General features: G+C 34.3%; 2 protein-coding genes and 1 long non-coding RNA gene across 4 annotated transcripts; 2 read left to right on the plus strand and 1 right to left on the minus strand.

Annotated features, from left to right (window-relative positions):
- Window positions 1-8,384: 8,384 nt before the first annotated feature.
- On the minus strand, window positions 8,385-9,115 carry LOC140860140 (peptidyl-prolyl cis-trans isomerase 1). Its single transcript, XM_073262970.1, has one exon. It carries the CDS (start codon window positions 9,082-9,084, stop codon window positions 8,569-8,571), a length of 516 nt encoding a protein of 171 aa, XP_073119071.1. The 5' UTR covers window positions 9,085-9,115; the 3' UTR covers window positions 8,385-8,568.
- A 435-nt stretch (window positions 9,116-9,550) lies between these two features.
- LOC140894472 (uncharacterized) lies at window positions 9,551-11,269 on the plus strand. Of its 2 annotated transcripts, XR_012153840.1 has the most exons (5): window positions 9,551-9,681; window positions 9,772-9,830; window positions 9,929-10,010; window positions 10,618-10,684; window positions 11,066-11,269. It is a non-coding gene; the product is annotated as an uncharacterized lncRNA (long non-coding RNA). The 2 variants fall into 2 exon arrangements; XR_012153839.1 differs by lacking the exon at window positions 11,066-11,269 and having other exon boundaries at window positions 10,618-10,733.
- Window positions 11,270-13,951: 2,682 nt separating this feature from the next.
- LOC140861762 (glutathione S-transferase T3-like) lies at window positions 13,952-14,714 on the plus strand. Its single transcript, XM_073264775.1, has 2 exons — window positions 13,952-13,988; window positions 14,080-14,714. The coding sequence occupies exons 1-2, from the start codon at window positions 13,952-13,954 to the stop codon at window positions 14,712-14,714; spliced, it is 672 nt and encodes a 223-aa protein (XP_073120876.1).
- Window positions 14,715-18,086: the final 3,372 nt, after the last annotated feature.

An 18,086-nucleotide genomic window follows, 5' to 3' on the forward strand; every position in this document is an offset into this window, starting at 1 on the left:
AACCTCGATCGGAACGTCCGATCCTGCCATCGGAGCTTCCAAAGATCCTGATCTGCCACGTGTCAAAATATCACTTGTTGACTTCGGATAGGGGAGATCGAAGCTTCCGATCTTGCCACACGTCATGCCTGACGTAATACCATCGGAGCTTCCGATCCTGCATCGGAGCTTCCGATCTTGTTCGGAGCTTTCGAACTCACCTTCGGAGCTTCCGAACTCTACCCAAGTAATTATGATTAATTCCTTAATTATTGATTTTGGTTACGGGCTACTACAATCCAGTACCATAAGCACCTTCAGAACCTCGCTGTGGACATACTCTCGCAAAGTGTCCCATCTTGTTGCAAATATGACAACTTCCAAACACACCTCGGCATTGCTCATTGGTATGTCGACCACCACACTTGGTGCAATAAACATCAGAAGTACTAGATTTTTGTCCACCCTTGAACTGTTTGGATCCACTTGAACTCGAAGAGCTACCACCAGAGCGTTTAAACTATTTGCCTTTGCCCTTAAAGAAATTCTTCTTTCCACTACTACTATCTCCAGCATCAAATCGAGGTGGTGGTGGAATCTGTGGCTGCTCTTGTGATTGTCTCACTGGCTGTGGCACAAACTGTGCTCCTCGTTGCCTCAGTATCCCTGCTTCAGCTCCCTTTGCACGATTCAGAGCATCGACAAAGGTATTCGGTCTTCCCGAATTTACAAGTGTGAACACATCAGGGTTCAAGCCATTGATGAATTGATCGGCTTGAGCTTCATCACTAACAGCAATATGTGGAGCAAACTTCAACAGACTAGTGAACTTTGCAACATATTCCTTGATATTTAACTGTCCCTGTTGCAAACTTGCAAACTCTGCTCCTTTGTCCTTGCGATAAGACACAGGAAAGAACCGTTGATAGAAAGCAGTTCGAAATACAAACCAGGTAATAACCGTACCTTGATTTTCCAATGCTCTCTTCGTCGCTATCCACCAACTTTTGGCAAGGCCATGTAGTTGATGAATCACAAGTCTGACACGATGATCATCTATATAATCGAGGGACTCGAATAACTGCTCAATATCTTCCAACCAAATTTCACATTCCACAACGTTCTCTGTTCCGTGTAACTTCGGTGGTTTGAATGACTGGAATCGTTTCAGAAGTTTCTCCATCGGATTAGCATCGCTAAATTCATCAGTAGAAGTACTACCCTGTCCATGTTCAGTTGCTGTCACTGGGACCTGTGCAGCATTTGTCTGTTCTTGTACATTCACTGCCAATGGTTGTCTAACCCTCGGTGCTGGTCGGGGAGGCATATCTGATAATCAAATAGATTAGTGCACAGTTCATCATAACATAACACATTTTTGTTTCAGTTCTTCCTCTGTTGGGCATAATTATGTCTTCTCAAGAGATCGAGTTCTGATTCATACTTATTCAATGCATGATATTACTTCAATCAGATAATCAGATAGCATGTAATTCAAAACACTGTACGGCATATTTTTCGCAAATGATCACAACATCATGTGACAATGTAACATCTGAAATCAAGGAATCATATACCATACAAGTATGAAAACAATAAATAAATCAGAACATAAGACTCGATCTACCCCGCTCATCTATTCTCAGTCCGAGAAACTTATGCTTTGATACCACCTGTTGTGGGGATCTCGGGTTGCTAATCTCATCTTAGGGCATTTAACGATTACTAAACAATTAATCAAGTAATTAAAGAATACACAAACCAAATAAAAAAATTTTAAAAACTTGCACCTCGCTCGATCGGTAAGATCTTACCGATCGAGCGGGCAAGGAAACTCAACTCTCGGGTCTGAGCATATTTGGTCTCGCTCGATCGGTCAAATCCTTCCGATCGAGCGAGCAAGATTTTTCAAGATCTCTATTTTGCATTTTAATGCCTCGCTCGATCGGTGAAATCTTGCCGATCGAGCGGCCTCCAATTCCAGAAAACTCTGCATAACTATTTTTTTGCTGTCAAAACCATACACTATCAAATCTCACTACCATAATCAATACAAGGCAGGTTTCAAAGTTCCAAAACTTGCATCTACATATAAACAAGGTCTCAAGCATTTATACATGCATTTTATTACATCAAACAAGTCGCTAAAGATCGGTAAACGACAACAACTATCGCGAGTGTCATACATGTATTCCAAAACCAACATAACTAAGGTTTAATGCTTCTAAAGTTCAAGATCTCATCTACAACCCAAGTCCTCACGTGCTAAACTCTCTCCCAGCTGTCAATGACGTCGATGATCAGCTCCTGCCCTCTCTGTTGTCATGCACACATACAAAACAAGACAACAGCCGGATAAACTCCGGTGAGAAACGATTCTCAGTATAACCAACATACAGAAAGCGTTAAATACATCACATCGACTCTATTTAAACCCGACTCAACAAATAGAGTAAATTAATGCTTCAAATACGAATTGATTCACATAACTTCGAGGCCATCAAGATTCATAACTGATCTTGACATGGATATCCATCTAACGAGTTCGTAACCGACTCGCAAAAATAGGTTAACAACAACCTTGGCATAGAATCAATTCAATATAGCATCATATCAACTCAAATGTAAAGATCCACTACCTGAGATGGATCAACAACATCATAATCAAATCAAAACATAAACAAGTATGTGGTTTTTATGGGCCAACTCAAAAATAGCCGTTCTTGAGTTTCAAAGTCCCTACTTCACGATGTCGTCATTATACCTTCGTTTATCTCGATTCTGAACTCTTCAAATCTGAAAGATACAATCATAACACATATATCAAACTTCATTTCAATCTATCATCTCAAAATCCAGTCGAAAACATCATAAAATCATCGATCAAACGCATTTCAAATCTCAATCAACTTTCTTCGGTTCAAAGTCGTTGTCTCGAGTCGTTGGCCTTCCAAACTCAACTGAAACTGAAGAATAAAATTCTATAACATTCACATCATCAAGATAAGTGTTTCAGCTTAGCTATCAAATATCAAAACAGTCCAAAAACTTGATTAAACGTCGTAGCGATTCAAAATCGGTAACCGACGAAATCCCGAAATCATTTCTAACTTCAATTCTATTCAAACGTGTTCTCAATTCAAAAACCAGCATTCCAACCTTGTTATCAACAACCATAATTCTCAATATACATGCTAGCAATCATAATCAATCCATTCAATAATCCAACTTTGATCCGGTTTCGAGATAGAATCGCATATAAACCAACTAACATGATCAATGACTCAAAATCTGATCTCTGACACAAACTGATTTTGAAGTCCATATAAAACATCATAAAACTTACACGAGATTGAAGCCCTCGTCGTAAGGATTCCAGAACAATTTACGGAATCGAAATTGGACAGCCGGTTCAAAAGTTACAAGTATTTGAAGATCAAATTTCCAAAGAAAACAAAGAAGATCTCGACTCTGTTTCTCAATTTCTGAATAAGGACTGAAGGTACACGTGCATATGCTGATTAATCCAACACAAATCTGATAACTTTAATTAAAATTGCACTTAAGTCCCTCAGTTCTTCAATATTTGCAATTTGGTCCTCGGCCCTTATTTTAATTCAATTTCAATCCTAAATAATTTAAGAATATTAGAATTAAAATCGCAACTCTAAATATTCCCAAATTAAATATACTCGAATTAAAATTAAATTAAATTCGAATTAATTTCTAATTAATCTCGGACCTTATAAAAAACATTATAATTCAGGTTTAAATATTAACATACTAATATAGAATCGTGATGAATATCTTAGGAAGCAAATGATATTAGTCCAAAAGAATTAAATATGATCATTGTAAAATAATTTTCCTTAATTAATTAGAAAAATTTCAACACTTGTGCTTAATTAATTAGAAAATTTTCAATGTAGTATGTCGATAATTATTTTTCCTTGTGAGTTAGTAATTGAATCCTCATGAGCATTTTTTGGAAAAAAAAAAAATTTCTTCCCTTTAGTTATAATAATATCAAATGAAACAAATTATCAAGATAAAAACTAATAAGGACATTTAAAAATATGTGGTTACTTAATTCGTTAACCGACATGTTCTTTAGCTTGTTGATTTAATATGCGTCAAATCCATAAATGCTAAGTTTGACAAGAATTTGCGCAGAATAAAACACAATTTTAAATAAAAACAATTGATTGTATTTGTACTGAATTTTTTTATATTTTATATATGTTTTGAATTATTTTATTTATAAGGTTAAAATTTTATATATTATGATGTAAGATTTATTTTGCATCTTAATATCGAAAAGACACTAAAAACATATTTATATTGTAGCTCTCATGTTAGACAATCTATTTTTTTTTTTTGAAAAAAACTGCCTGTTGTGGAGGGGAGTTTGGCGGACCCCTACCCGTTTATTCCAATAAAAATGAAAATACAAGAGAGGGGAATTAGACCAAGACCTCTCAAGAAATTGCATACATCAATAAAATTATTTATGTTTAATCCTAATATAAGGAAATTCTGCTCTGTCCAGCCTGCAAATTCCTCGAAGTTTTCCTTGCATGCTAACCCTAAGGAATAATATTCGAACCCTGATTGATGATCCTTATGTTAGCAAGTTCATCAGCAGCAGCATTAACCTCCATGTAAATATTAGATTTGAAGATCGGGTGATTAAATAAAATAAGATAAATATTACTCAATGTTGTACAAAGGTCCCAGCTAGTGTTGTCAGAGTCAATAATAGCCAAGACAGTCTGCATGTCAACCTCCAACCAAAGAGAGAAATATCCAAATTCCTGGCAGAGTGAGGGCCCAATCAAAATAGCTAACAGCTTAGCCCGAGTGTTGGATCTCATTCCAAAAGAAAAATAATGTGTAAAAAAATTAAAAATATTTAAGTTAATTCATAATTATTACTCATATATTTATAATAGTAATAAAAATAGATATTAGATAGATTAAAAGATTTAAAGTACACTATATAAATTTTTTTATTTTAAGTATTCTTATACTATCTTATATTTAGTAAGTGATATTAGGTAGGATAGCGCCCACTTAACTTTTATTATATATTTTTTGTGTGAATTTGAGTATTTTTTATCATCTTTCCTAGTTACGAAAATACCCCCAACTGTGAAGACTAAGATTTGTGTGAATTTGAGTATTTTTCTTATCTTAAATCTTAAATTTGTGTGAATTTGGATCTTAAATCTTCAGAATACTAGCGAGCTTTTTCTTTCTCAATATTATTCATATTCATACATAAAGCTGAACAGCTTAGAATCAGACGAAAACTTGGCATTTTCAATTCACATAACAGAAAAAATATGCCCATATTCATGCACAATCCGGGCTAATTGCATCCACACCCCCTGTGAAAAGTCTAAAAAGCATAAAACCCCTTAAAAAATATTAATGGGCTAATGCATCCCTCAGTTTTTTAAAATGTAGCACATTTCACCCCTATGTTATACAAACTTGGGCACATTTATACCCTCTCATAGGGGTTTTTATGCTAATTTTTTTAAAACATAGGGTCTAACATGCTATTAATTTTACACAGGGGATTTTATGCCTTTTAAACTTTTCACAGGGGGTGTAGATGCAATTAGCCCTGCACAATCCCAGTAGATTCACACTTCCATAATCCCAAAAAACACTGAAATGTTGATCAATAATTAATAATCATGATGTCGAACACACACCGCAGCATTACCTCAGAGAGGGCAGCAAGAAGTAAAATACGGTTGGAGAGGGATTTGGAGCCGGGTAACTTAACAGTACCGGATATTTCTTTGATGGGTTGCAACACAATTTCCGGCAGCATTGACTACGGCCTTGATTATGGTCTCCATATTTGAAAGGATGCTGCACTATCTCTGCATGGCTTTACTGATGCTGACTGGGCTGGCAAACCCGATGATGGATGCTCTACAACAGCTTATGTCATCTTCTTGGGCTCCAATCCGATCTCATGGAGCTTCAAGAAGCAACGGTCGGTTGCTCGCTTGGTGCAGCTGAGATCACTTGGATCACCTCACTTCTTCGTGAGTTTGGCGTCTCCCTGCCGTCTGTACCTGTTCTGTATAGTGATAACATTGAGGCAACTTATGTGCTAATCTAGTTTCCACTCTCGTATGAAACACATTGCACTGGATTATCACTTTGTTCGCGAATTAGTTCAACGATCGCAATTGTGCATCTCCCATGTTTCCTCTCAAGATCAACTGGCGGATGCTCTCACAAAACCACTATATTCCGCTCGACTCCGTGATTTAACATTCAAGATTGCTGTTTTCAAGAATCACCATCTTGAAGGGGCCTATTAGCAAATATTCTTATAGATATTCATTATATTTGTATTTATCTCATATCATCTTCTTCCTTTATCTCGTATCATTTCAACCTACCTATACAAACATTATCTCTAAAGTAGTTTCCTTGTATATAGCATTGTTAAGATAGAAGATTTATATTGTAAATCTCTACGTTTTCATAGGAACAACTCTGTATCTATTTATATTGAGTATTGATATCAATAATATATTAAGTTCTATAAACTCTATAGTGCATACCTATGAATTTATATATATTTCTAAATTAATATTTATGGAATTATATCCAACCAATTAATTAGGGATTATGATTTATCACGTGCAACGTACGCGCATTTCTTTAGTATATATATATATATATATATGAGTTCTTTTATGGTGCCCAACACTATATGCCCACTTCATGCCCACCATGTACAAGTCAACTCATCTATTGTACCGGTCAACTCATTTATTGTACATGGTGGGCATGAAGTGGACATATAGTGTTGGGCACCATAAAAGAACTATATATATATATATATACTAGAGAGATGCACGTACGTTGCATGTGACAAATCATAATCCCTAATTAATTGGTTGGATATAATTCCATAAATTTATATATATATATATATATATATGAAAGAATTTTTGAGCTGCCCAACCAATGTTTCTCCTCTTCGTCCGCGACCCCTAAACCCGGCACGGGGTTTTAGTGGTCCAAAAAACAAAAACAAAAACCACTAAAATCCGGTGTCGGGTTACTGGTTACGGACGAAGTGGAAAAACATTGTTGGACAACTGAAAAGTCATTTATATATATATATATATATATATATATACATATATATATATATATATATATATGCGCTTAGAATCTGGATTATGTATTTGAGATCACCGAGAAAAAGGGGGGAAATTATATATTTATTTGGAAAATAGTGAGTAAAAGTTACCTCGCCAAGAAATCTATTATTATGATATGTTGACGAGCAATAATAATTGTTGTCTGCACTCTTTGTCACGAGTTGTAAATTAGGGAAACCATTGCCATTTATCGTCAGTATAAATTGACGTTCGTATTACTTTATTGGTTTTACACCAATTATTGATATTCCGAATGTCGAATTCACGAAAAGGGAATGGATTTTGTTTACTTTTAAAAATGGCTAATAAAAATTGACGAACGTGATAAATTATAGGAAAAACCCTTTTTACACAATTGACTGCATAAGCCGATTGTTATGCACCACTTTATTTTAATTTTGTAGAAACATATATGTACTTAGTGCTACATTCTCCAGTGAAATCATCATCACATTTATTCACAAATTTCCAAGAACAAATGATTATTGCATCACTTTTTATTTAAGCCATCAAATATGAAATTCTTTCTCTCACTAATGATAATCAGGATTCAGACAATTCCAAATCAAATTCTTACGTCAAACCACACACCCCCATCTATCGAAATAATTTCTCCAAATCATTTTGTGAAATTATTTCCCAAATGCAAATCCGAGAAAAAAAAAAAAAGGCCAGCCAAATACAGCCCAGCCAACAATACCACCATTGTCAAATGGGTATGTATATATATATGTTTGCACCATATTTCCAGAAATTGTTAATGTATAAGACAAAACACAGTCAAATAATGGCCACATGACTTAAAAGCCCAACAACTTGAGGCTCAAAGACAATTCTGTTGATGATTCACTGTGTTGGAATACGTTAAAAGAATAGGCTGGCCCAAGACCAAGTTGGGCTGAACCCTTCCGGCAAGCCACAGCCCATTGGATAAACAGGTCGACAAATATATCGTGGTGTGGGCCTACGAGACCCACTAACCCGACAATGAATGGAAAATTCAAAATTATTCCCTCTAAGCCATTATCGGAGGTGGTCTGAGATATTGTTTACTTTAGTCCAGAACAGTTCTTGGGGCAAAAATTGAATAGTAAGCTCTAGGATTTGAGTGTCTATTTCAAATCACAAAGTTGCTAATAAACTAAAGTCACGTGAAGTAGAATGAAATGGAGTAATAAGTGAATCGAAAATTTAAGCGTAGAGTTCGGGGAAACTTAATATTTATTTATTCAAGTAAACATGGGATGGGACAGAAACTGAAGGCTAAAAAGATCCGAACACTCTTTTTCTTAAGACACAATCAGGAGAAGGAAAAACAGAAGATGAGAAAATGAAGCGAAGATCGGTATCAGATCTCAACATAACATAACACCGGGAGCTAGATCTTTCAGAGTTGACCGCAGTCAGAGATCACCACAGGCTTCGAAGTCCTTCCCCCACCGGATCCAACCTTCTCGATCGCCCTCACGACGTCCATTCCTTCAACGACCTGCCCGAACACCACGTGCTTCCCATCGAGCCACGCGGTCTTCTCGGTACAGATGAAGAACTGCGAGCCGTTCGTCCCCGGTCCGGCGTTCGCCATTGACAGAATACCCGGTCCGGTGTGCTTCCTCACGAAGTTCTCGTCGGCGAATTTCGATCCGTAGATCGACTCACCTCCCGTGCCATTTCCGGCGGTGAAATCGCCTCCCTGACACATGAAGCTAGGAATCACGCGGTGGAAGCACGAACCTTTGTAGTGGAGCGGCTTACCGGATCTCCCGACGCCTTTCTCGCCGGTGCAGAGCGCACGGAAATTCTCGGCGGTCTTAGGGACGACGTCCGCGTAGAGCTCCATCACGATCCGGCCGGCGGGTTGGCCGCCCACGGTCATGTCGAAGAAAACCTTAGGGTTTACCATTTTTCTCGGGATTGTGATTTTTTGTTTTTGATAAGTCAATTAGACTTGTATGGGGGCGGAGTTTAAATAGGAGGGTTATCCGCTATACGGACGATCTGGGCCGTTGAAATTGGACGCGTGTCCCTCATCTGTAGAGGGGTACTTTTGGCAATGGAAGTGATAAAGTAACTGGGGTTGGATTCAAGTTTAGTTTTACTTCACTGTAGTTAAGTTTTGTATATGCGCATAATATCCGCGGTGGAGATTTTATTAGGGAGCTCGAATTAGAAAGTAGAATATATTCCTTTAAATTTTAAAATCCCATATACTTTTAAATTATTTTTCGAATAATTTAACAATTTGAAGCAACGATTTAAGTATAAATATTAAAAAAATTAATATTCTTTCATTCGAAACAGTTAAGTGTATACTTATATATCTCATTCTATATTATTAAACTTCAGTCTATAATACTAACCGTTCGTCCGTTAGTATAGCTACCTTCCTGCTTTAAAAAATCTGACTCATCTTTTTATTTAAAAACAAATAATATTGCTCCTCTTTTTTCTCCCCATTTCCCCCATTTTCCCCTCCGATTGCCCACGTTCCCATTTTCATGTGAGTGTATCAATTTCAAATTTAAAATTTAAAGCACTACTATCTCTTTTAGATTTTTAAAATAGTTTCTATCGGTTTTACAATTTTCAGTTATTGGTACATATTTTCATCTTTGATGGTGTACATCTATTGAAAAGATTAAATTTGAGGTAATTTTTCAATTCATCTCTCCAAACTCATCTTGAGCATGTACATAACTCATTTTCTTTAGGCGTATTTCTCAATAATTTCTTTTATCTCAATGCAGGATTCTGTATGATTTGCAGATGCGCACAAAATATTTTGGTTTAATTTCTGATGTGGTCAAAATATTGCAATTGTCAATGAAGGTAATATAGTATTTTTTTTTCTTGCCCGTTGGTAAACCACATACGCCAACTGTTTGACAAAATTTCTGAATAAAAATCCAAATTTTGTTATTTATATGTGCATCTTAATTTGATTGTATGAATATTGGAATGATTCATATACCATTTAAAAGTCGCAATTTTCTTTTCGTGCAGGAATTTCTCTTTTATGTATTTCTATTTTTTGAATATTAAATTTCTTTTTTTTGTTGCAAGGAACACAAGACTTATCCTCAAACATGTACTTTCAACAAAAACATTAGTTTGTTTTTGTTTGATTCATCTTCTCCTTTTGTTTTATTCTTTGATTTACATTCCCTTTCTTTTACTCTTTTGATTTCGAACTTTTATATCCTTTATAAAAAAATCTTTATTTGGTTGCCTTTTTACTACAAGGTGAGGCTATGCGTCCAAATTTTTTTGGTGTTTTTTGCTTCCATATCTTTATTTATTACTCGAATATGTATGCCTTCATGCAACGAAATTTTATGATAATTTATTAATTCTCTAATTTTTTCTAAGATTGCTATGAAATGGTGAAAGATTATCAGAATTATAATTTCAATTTTTAATTTTTTTGTCATTGTAGGTTGAGCAAAAACTATATGATGTATCAATAGTCATGCGGTCATATAGACCGAATGTTACTTGGATTTGTAAGCTACATTACATTGATTCTTTTTTTTTAAGTTAGTTAGATTCTACTTTTGTTTATTGTTATCATCCTAAATTTTATGTTTTCTTTGTTTTCTTTTTATTGATTTTAGCTTTATTTTGAGATGAATATGAAAAAATAGAAGAGATGCGTGTTTACAGTTAATAACTGATTTTGTTTTATAATTATTTTTGAACATATACATATATATGAAATTCATAAACAGAGATCTCACAATATATGGATAAATGAGGGAGTTGATTTTGAAATTTGATCTGTAATGGTCGCGAGCCCCCGTGGTACCAGGATTGAGTTGAACTTGAATATATGTTTGGTGGTCCAAGTTCGAATCCTGAAGAGGGCAAAAAACTCTCCTTTTCAGGTGGGGAGAAGACCATGAGTATGGTCGTGGAAACCCAGAGCTGAGGTCAGATGGGCCAGAGGCAGAGGGATGCACCCGGTCCATTATATGATCAAAAATCAAATTTGAGATTATCTACTCGATCTACATGATCAGGTTTTGTTGGCAAGTGCAATTTATGGAGATTTTATGTCAATTTTTAAAATAAAATGTTTTGTTGTTATTGCATAATATGATGTGTATCTCGTAATATGCAACTTTTTTATTTTCTTTTTTTGAACTTATATTAAACGATCTGCCTCATAAAATAATATCATCAATAGACTAAAAACTTAAAATTGAATTAAATCATGTTAAAAATGCTATAATATTCATTTACTTTATTACGTTATGCACACATGCGGTCGCTAGTAATAATTATCTATACTATCTTATAAAAGTTGAGAGCCCTTTAGAAACCGCTTCTTTTAGTCTAACATGAAGACACCATGTTTTCTTGACCATTTTACCATTTGGCTTCACATATTCGTATTTATTTTCATCTAATATTTTATTTCTCATTCCCCCATCTCACTCCACCTTTCCACTTATTACCCCACTACCCACCCACCCAAGTCTTCTTCCACATTTTTAAACAAAAAATTACATCAATTAACTAATCCACTAGCACTAACTCCAATCATCTTCACGGATTTTCAATTTCATCATATTTTTCATTTGACTTCTAATTTTTCAAATGATTTTTTTCCAATAACATGTTGATCAAAAGTAATAAAAAAATAATCGTAGCAGAAAATATTTCGTTACACATGCAACGTGTGTGCCAAATTTACTAGTACATATTATTAATCTCCAAAAATATAACTATATTTCTTTAGATTTTCACGCTAGAAGTAAAATTTATGAAAAACAAAACAAAAAGAAGAATATGTTGTAACATAGCACCACCTAATTACTTGATGGCAAAAGTAAATCTCAAACCAAAAAAAATAAAATAAAGAGAAGACACTTCGTATAAATACTAAAACAATTCGATGACCTTTCTTTCATATAAATACTGAAACAAATCGATGACATTTCTTTCTTTGTATTTTTTTTAATGTATTAAATCGACAACCTTGTTAATATTATATAATTGGAGTTTTTTTCCCCTAAAAAATTCACTCATTCATCATTTGATGATTCAAACTTAGGGTATCTGCAATGGGCATTATTTGGGTGTTACTAATGCCCAAATAATGATTAATGCCCATTCACATTATTGGGCATTGTGGGTGGGTGTTATTAACATCCACACAACACCCATCTCCATTTTATTTTCTTTTTTTTAGAAAGCTGCGTGTGCATGCACACCCAAACTCTTTGTATCTGCTCGCGCCATTAAAGAGAGTGAATGGGTGCAGATGCGGAATTATTATTTTATTTTTATTTTTTTTGTTTATTTTATTATTTAAATATATATAAACGATATTATTTGTAGGAATATCTGAAATGAGTCCAACGGATTAATTTTTGAACATTCAAATTTTTTTTAATATTTAATTTTTATTAAATTTTAATCAAATTAAAAAAATTTTAACGGCTAGTATGAATACTCATCTATAAATACAGGGACGGATCCAGGACTTCATGTTCGGGAGGGCCACATCTGCATACAAAATGATAAAAATAATTATTATATGTTTGTATAACTTTCAATAACATGAATATAATTTTTTAAAAAATAAATATATATAATACCTAAATTTAATATTAATTTTTTTTCCAAAAGAGGAAAGTCAAATGTTCCTTAAAAGATATTATCGATTATATATCAAAATCTACGTTGTACTTGTACTTAATATCAAAGATTTTTGTCTTTTTATATTTTATAATTTGTTTTTTTTAATCTATAACCAATAAAAACATGTTAAGTGAGAGCCAAAATCTCAATTTAGAGAGATGTATCATTCTATATATTAATAGAAAAATAATAACAATAAAAAAGTAATATGTAATCATTCATTCAATGAATTAAGCTTTTATTGTATTTTTTTATTTTGCAGGCACAAGTCGACATGACTTTGTTTTTTGTCCAAGTTGATGAGTAATTTTTTCAATTAGAAAAAAAAAACTATAGCAACTTTCAAGTAATTTAATAAGATTTTTTCCTCAAAAAAAATTTAATAAGATTTAAAATCAAGATGATATAAGAAAATAAAATACATCATAGAACAAAAAAAAAATAACGAAATAGATTAAAGAAGTTACGAAACCAAATAAAAAAACAGAACCAAATTTCGATGTTAAGAAAAACCAAAATTTTACTAAACTTGGTTTAAAAACAATGAGATTATCAGCTACCAAAAATTTCAAAATCTCAAACCTTAAAATCACTTCAAATCTGTGAAAAATCGAGCAAGATGTGTATTGAAGCTGAATAAAATAAAAAATTTAAAAAATCAATCGTATTTTATTGTTTTAAATAAAATATGGTAAATTTTTAATAACAAAAAATAAAAAATTGTAAGAGAGTTTAAAATAAAAGGTGATAACTTTTCAAATTATAAAAAAAAAATGGTAAGAGGGTTTTAAAATAAAGGTGCTAAAATGTGAAATATATGATAAAAAAAAAAATAAAGAGGGAAACGTGGTGGACAGCAAAAATGGAACTTGCGCCACATGATTTAAGTTTGGAATGCGCACGAAATCCTACCACAAGACAAAGCGCCAACAACTTGTATTTTAGGGGATCTAATATTATATATAGAATAAACAAAAAATACTATATACTAATAAATTTATCTTCCCAAAATCCACAAATTCCACCAACTCATCAATATCCACATCAATTTTCAAATATGCAGTTTCCTCTACAAAAATTTTAAAATTTCCAAGGATTTGGAAATTTTATGAATCATCCGAATTATGCCACCCGAGGTGTACATCATCCGCTTCCAGCCGAGTATTGGCAAAACATCAGTCATCCACAGTTCGCGCCGCCGGTTATGCAAGGCTATGGTACCCCACACACAACTGGTGTGTATTTTTTTTAGCTCCGATTCCGAATGAACCTGCAACTCCGACTTTTGACCTGAAGACTCAACTATTCGATCGTGAGTCCCCAATCGATGTGGTCAATGTAGAAAAACCCATTTCAAATGTTGAGGGTACGAAAAAGCGTTCAACATGGACAAAGGTTGAAGACGAAGTCTTGGCACGAAGTTTTGTCACAATCAGCGATGATCCAATAATCGGAAACGATCAGAAGGCGGATGCTTTTTGGAGACGTGTTGTTGGCTATTACAATGAAAATCGCCCTCCAAGTTCAAACAACAGAAGTGAAAATGTTATACGATCTCATTGTCACAATACAATTCAGAAGAAGGTAAATCGATTCAATGCAAATTACAATAGTATTTACAACTTATATCGCAGTGGTCATAGTGACGAAGATATATTGAGGTTTGCATACGAATATCGCGAGGAAAACAATGGCGTTGCATTTAATCTCGAGCATGTGTGGAGAATTGTCAAGGATCGTCCAATGTTTACTCCACAATCCGATGATCACTTTGTGGCCACAAAGAAGACGAGGACCACCGAGTCAAGAGCAAGCAACACATCCTCCAACCAAAATGTGAGCATAGATCTTGATGACGAACATGCTCGTCCAATGGGTCAGAAGTAGGGGTGCAAATAAACCGAACCTGTTTGTGAGTTTTACGAGCCCGCTCGATAAATATTTGATTCGTATTCGAGCTTATCGAACTCGAGCCGAATTTGAACATGTTCGAACTTTTTTTCGAGTCGAGCTCGAGCCGAAATTACTCTATTCGATAGTTTGAGAATAGTTCGCGAGCCTTAATATTTAATTAAAATAATATAATTATATAATAATATATATACATTTCGAGCTTTCAAACCATAATATCCGAATAGTTCACGAATAGGTTCGAATATTTCGAACCGAACTCGAACTCGAACTTCATTTTGAGCCGAACTCGAACCAAAATATTTGAAATTATCGAACTTCGAATCGAGCTCGAACTCGAATATACTCTTATCGAGCCGAATTCGAACCTTAAAATTTTACCATTATTCGGCTCGATTTGGTTCGTTTGCACCCCTAGTCAGAAGGCAGCAAAAAAAAAAGGGAAAAGACAGTCAAATCGACCATGGAGGATCTGACAGTAAACTATGACAATATTTTTTCAAAGTTCAATGAGTACACAAATGTAAAGAAGTCTGAAGTCGATCTGAAACATAAGCAACTTGAAGTTGAGGAGATTAAGGCAAAAGCTTCCTTGTCCAATGCAGAAGCTAAGAGTCGTCGATTGAAGTTGAAGGAGTACGAGATCTTGAACAAATACACCTCGCAAATGACTACTGAGCAACTTATCATACATGAATGTCTGTGCAAGGATATCAGGTCGAGGTGGAATATCTAAACTGTTTGGGCATTTCGATTGATTGTATTGTTTAATTATTGCATTTTGGAGTGATTGTATTGTTTAGTTATTGTATTTTTGAGTGATTGTAATGTAGAATTACTATATTTCCGAGTGATTGTAATTTTTAGTTATTGTGGTTCCGAGTTATTGTAATTTTTAATTATTTATTTTTCGAGTGATTATAATGTTTAATTATTGTGGTTCCAATTACTGTGATTTTAAATTTTTATCAACTTTGAAAACTAGTATTTACAAACTAGTAATATTAAATTTTTAATTATCCAACGACTTAACTTATTAGATTGAACTAAATGAATAAAAATAAAATCAACTTATAACTTTTTTCGAAAAAAACAAAATTTTATTTTCAAAACATATTGAGTTAATTAAAAGCTATCTCAAAGATATATAAATAGATGGTGCTAAACAAATAATCTTATCTTTGAAGCCAAATGAGTTTGATAAACGAAAGATAGAACGAAAAAAGAAAGAAAAGATGGTGAAATTGGTATAATTATTAGAGTTGTTGGATTGCTCAAGTTATGTGGATTCTCTAAGAATGCAAGCCACGTTAGGTATCTACTATAATCAATTTTTGAGGTTTTTTTATTAAAATAATATAAAAATAAAGAATATATATTAAAGTATACAATTTGAAAAAGTTAATGAATGCATTAAACTATCTGTTGCAAACTAGTCGTTAGAAACTATTCGTTGCAAACTAGCCTTTAGAAACTAGTCGTTGCAAAATAGTCGTTGGAAACTAGTTGTTGCAAGATATCCTTTATATATAGACACATTGTGCTACGCGATTTGCATTTCACTAAGATACCTTTCACAAACACATATACAAGAACATATTTCCTTCGAACATGTCTCATTCTACAAACAGCTCTAGCTCAAGTTCCAGCTCGACAAGCGAAGGAGTACATGTTCAAATCGATGAGCAAGATGACGATCCGGTAGAAGAACTGATGTTAATGGTACTTCAACAACACCAACTAGTTATGGAATCATATCAGAGGAGAGAAACTCGCAGAAGAAGGAGGTTCATCCAAAGAAATCGTGAAGTCGGGCATGAGAGGCTCGTCAATGATTATTTCTCTACAAACCCGGTGTATCACGACAGTATATTTCGAAGACGATTTCGAATGCGAAGAGAGTTATTCCTCCGCATAGTGACTGCCTTAGAGAATCATTCGACGTTTTTTCAATAGAGGGACGATGATGTGCGAAGAAAAGGATTGTTACCACTACAAAAATGCTCACGACAGTATATTTCGAAGACGATTTCGAATGCGAAGAGAGTTATTCCTCCGCATAGTGACTGCCTTAGAGAATCATTCGACGTTTTTTCAATAGAGGGACGATGATGTGCGAAGAAAAGGATTGTCACCACTACAAAAATGCAGCGCTGCGATTTGTCAACTGACTTACGAAGTGCCTGCCGACTATCTTGACGAGTACCTATGTATGGATGAATCCACTGCCATAAGGTGTCTTTTCAAGTTTTGCGAATACTTGGTTGAAATATTTGGTGATAAGTACTTAAGAAGACCAAATTGTGATGATGTTCAACGTCTTCTTCAAATGCATGATGACATACATGGCTTTCCTGGCATGTTGGGTAGCCTTAATTGTATGCATTGGACATGGAAAAATTGTCCGGTTTCTTGGAAAGGTCAATTTACAAGGGGACATGGGTCACCAACAATTGTGCTTGAGGCGGTCGCGTCTCATGACTTGTGGATTTGGCATGCCTTCTTTGGGATCGCCGGTTCACGTTACGATATCAACGTGTTATATGAATCTCCAATCTTCAACATCTTGCAAGGAAATGCGTCGGACGTTAATTCACGGTGAACGGCACTACATATACGAAAGGTTTTTATCTAACAGATGAAATATATCCCGAGTGGGCTACTTTCATTAAGGCTTTTCCTTGCCCGGAAGATCCCAAGAGAAAATTGTTTAAGGAAAGACAGGAATCTGCAAGAAAAAATGTCGAGCGGGCATTTGGGGTGCTCCAATCTCGATGGGCGATTGTCAGAGGCCCAGCTCGCTATTGGTATAAGAAAAAGTTAAAACAAATAATGTTAGCATGCATTATTTTGCATAACAGATTATTGAGGATGAGGGAGGTCAAGTGACAAATTGGTACAACGATGACGGGGATGAACTCGCACAACCTATCCAAGGCTCCAACCGAGGCTTTCATGATTATTTTCGGACAAATTCAGAGCTACGTGACACTTAAGTTCATCACCAACTTCGCGCAGACTTAGTGGAGCATATATGGGAGAATTACAACAATCCGTGAATTAATATTTTATGTGATATTTTTAATTTCGTTGTATTGTGGCTTTTTTTTAAGTTATCGCTGCATTTGAATAAATATATTAAAATAATTTTATTTTTTTATATTTTAAATTAATTAAATTAAAACTCGGCTCACCTAATATTATATTTTTAAAACTTAATTATAAATGTAAATATATTATAAAATGTAAAAAAATGATTTTATATAATATAAAATAATTTTATATTATTGAGTGGAATGTGGGACCCATAAATAATGAGTGTTAATTTTAATAGGATTATGGGTGAAA

Source organism: Henckelia pumila, chromosome 4, assembly GCF_033568475.1.
Source record: "Henckelia pumila isolate YLH828 chromosome 4, ASM3356847v2, whole genome shotgun sequence".
In the NCBI taxonomy this organism is placed as follows: Eukaryota; Viridiplantae; Streptophyta; class Magnoliopsida; order Lamiales; family Gesneriaceae; genus Henckelia; species Henckelia pumila.

Excerpts from the sequence above, each read along its gene's own strand:
- LOC140861762 (XM_073264775.1), top strand. The coding sequence starts at position 13,952 with ATGCCACCCGAGGTGTACATCATCCGCTTCCAGCCGA. Across the intron at positions 13,989-14,079 it reads CATCATCCGCTTCCAGCCGA|CTCCGATTCCGAATGAACCT; the intron begins GTATTGGCAAAA and ends TATTTTTTTTAG.
- LOC140860140 (XM_073262970.1), bottom strand. The coding sequence starts at position 9,084 with ATGGTAAACCCTAAGGTTTTCTTCGACATGACCGTGGGCGGCCAACCC.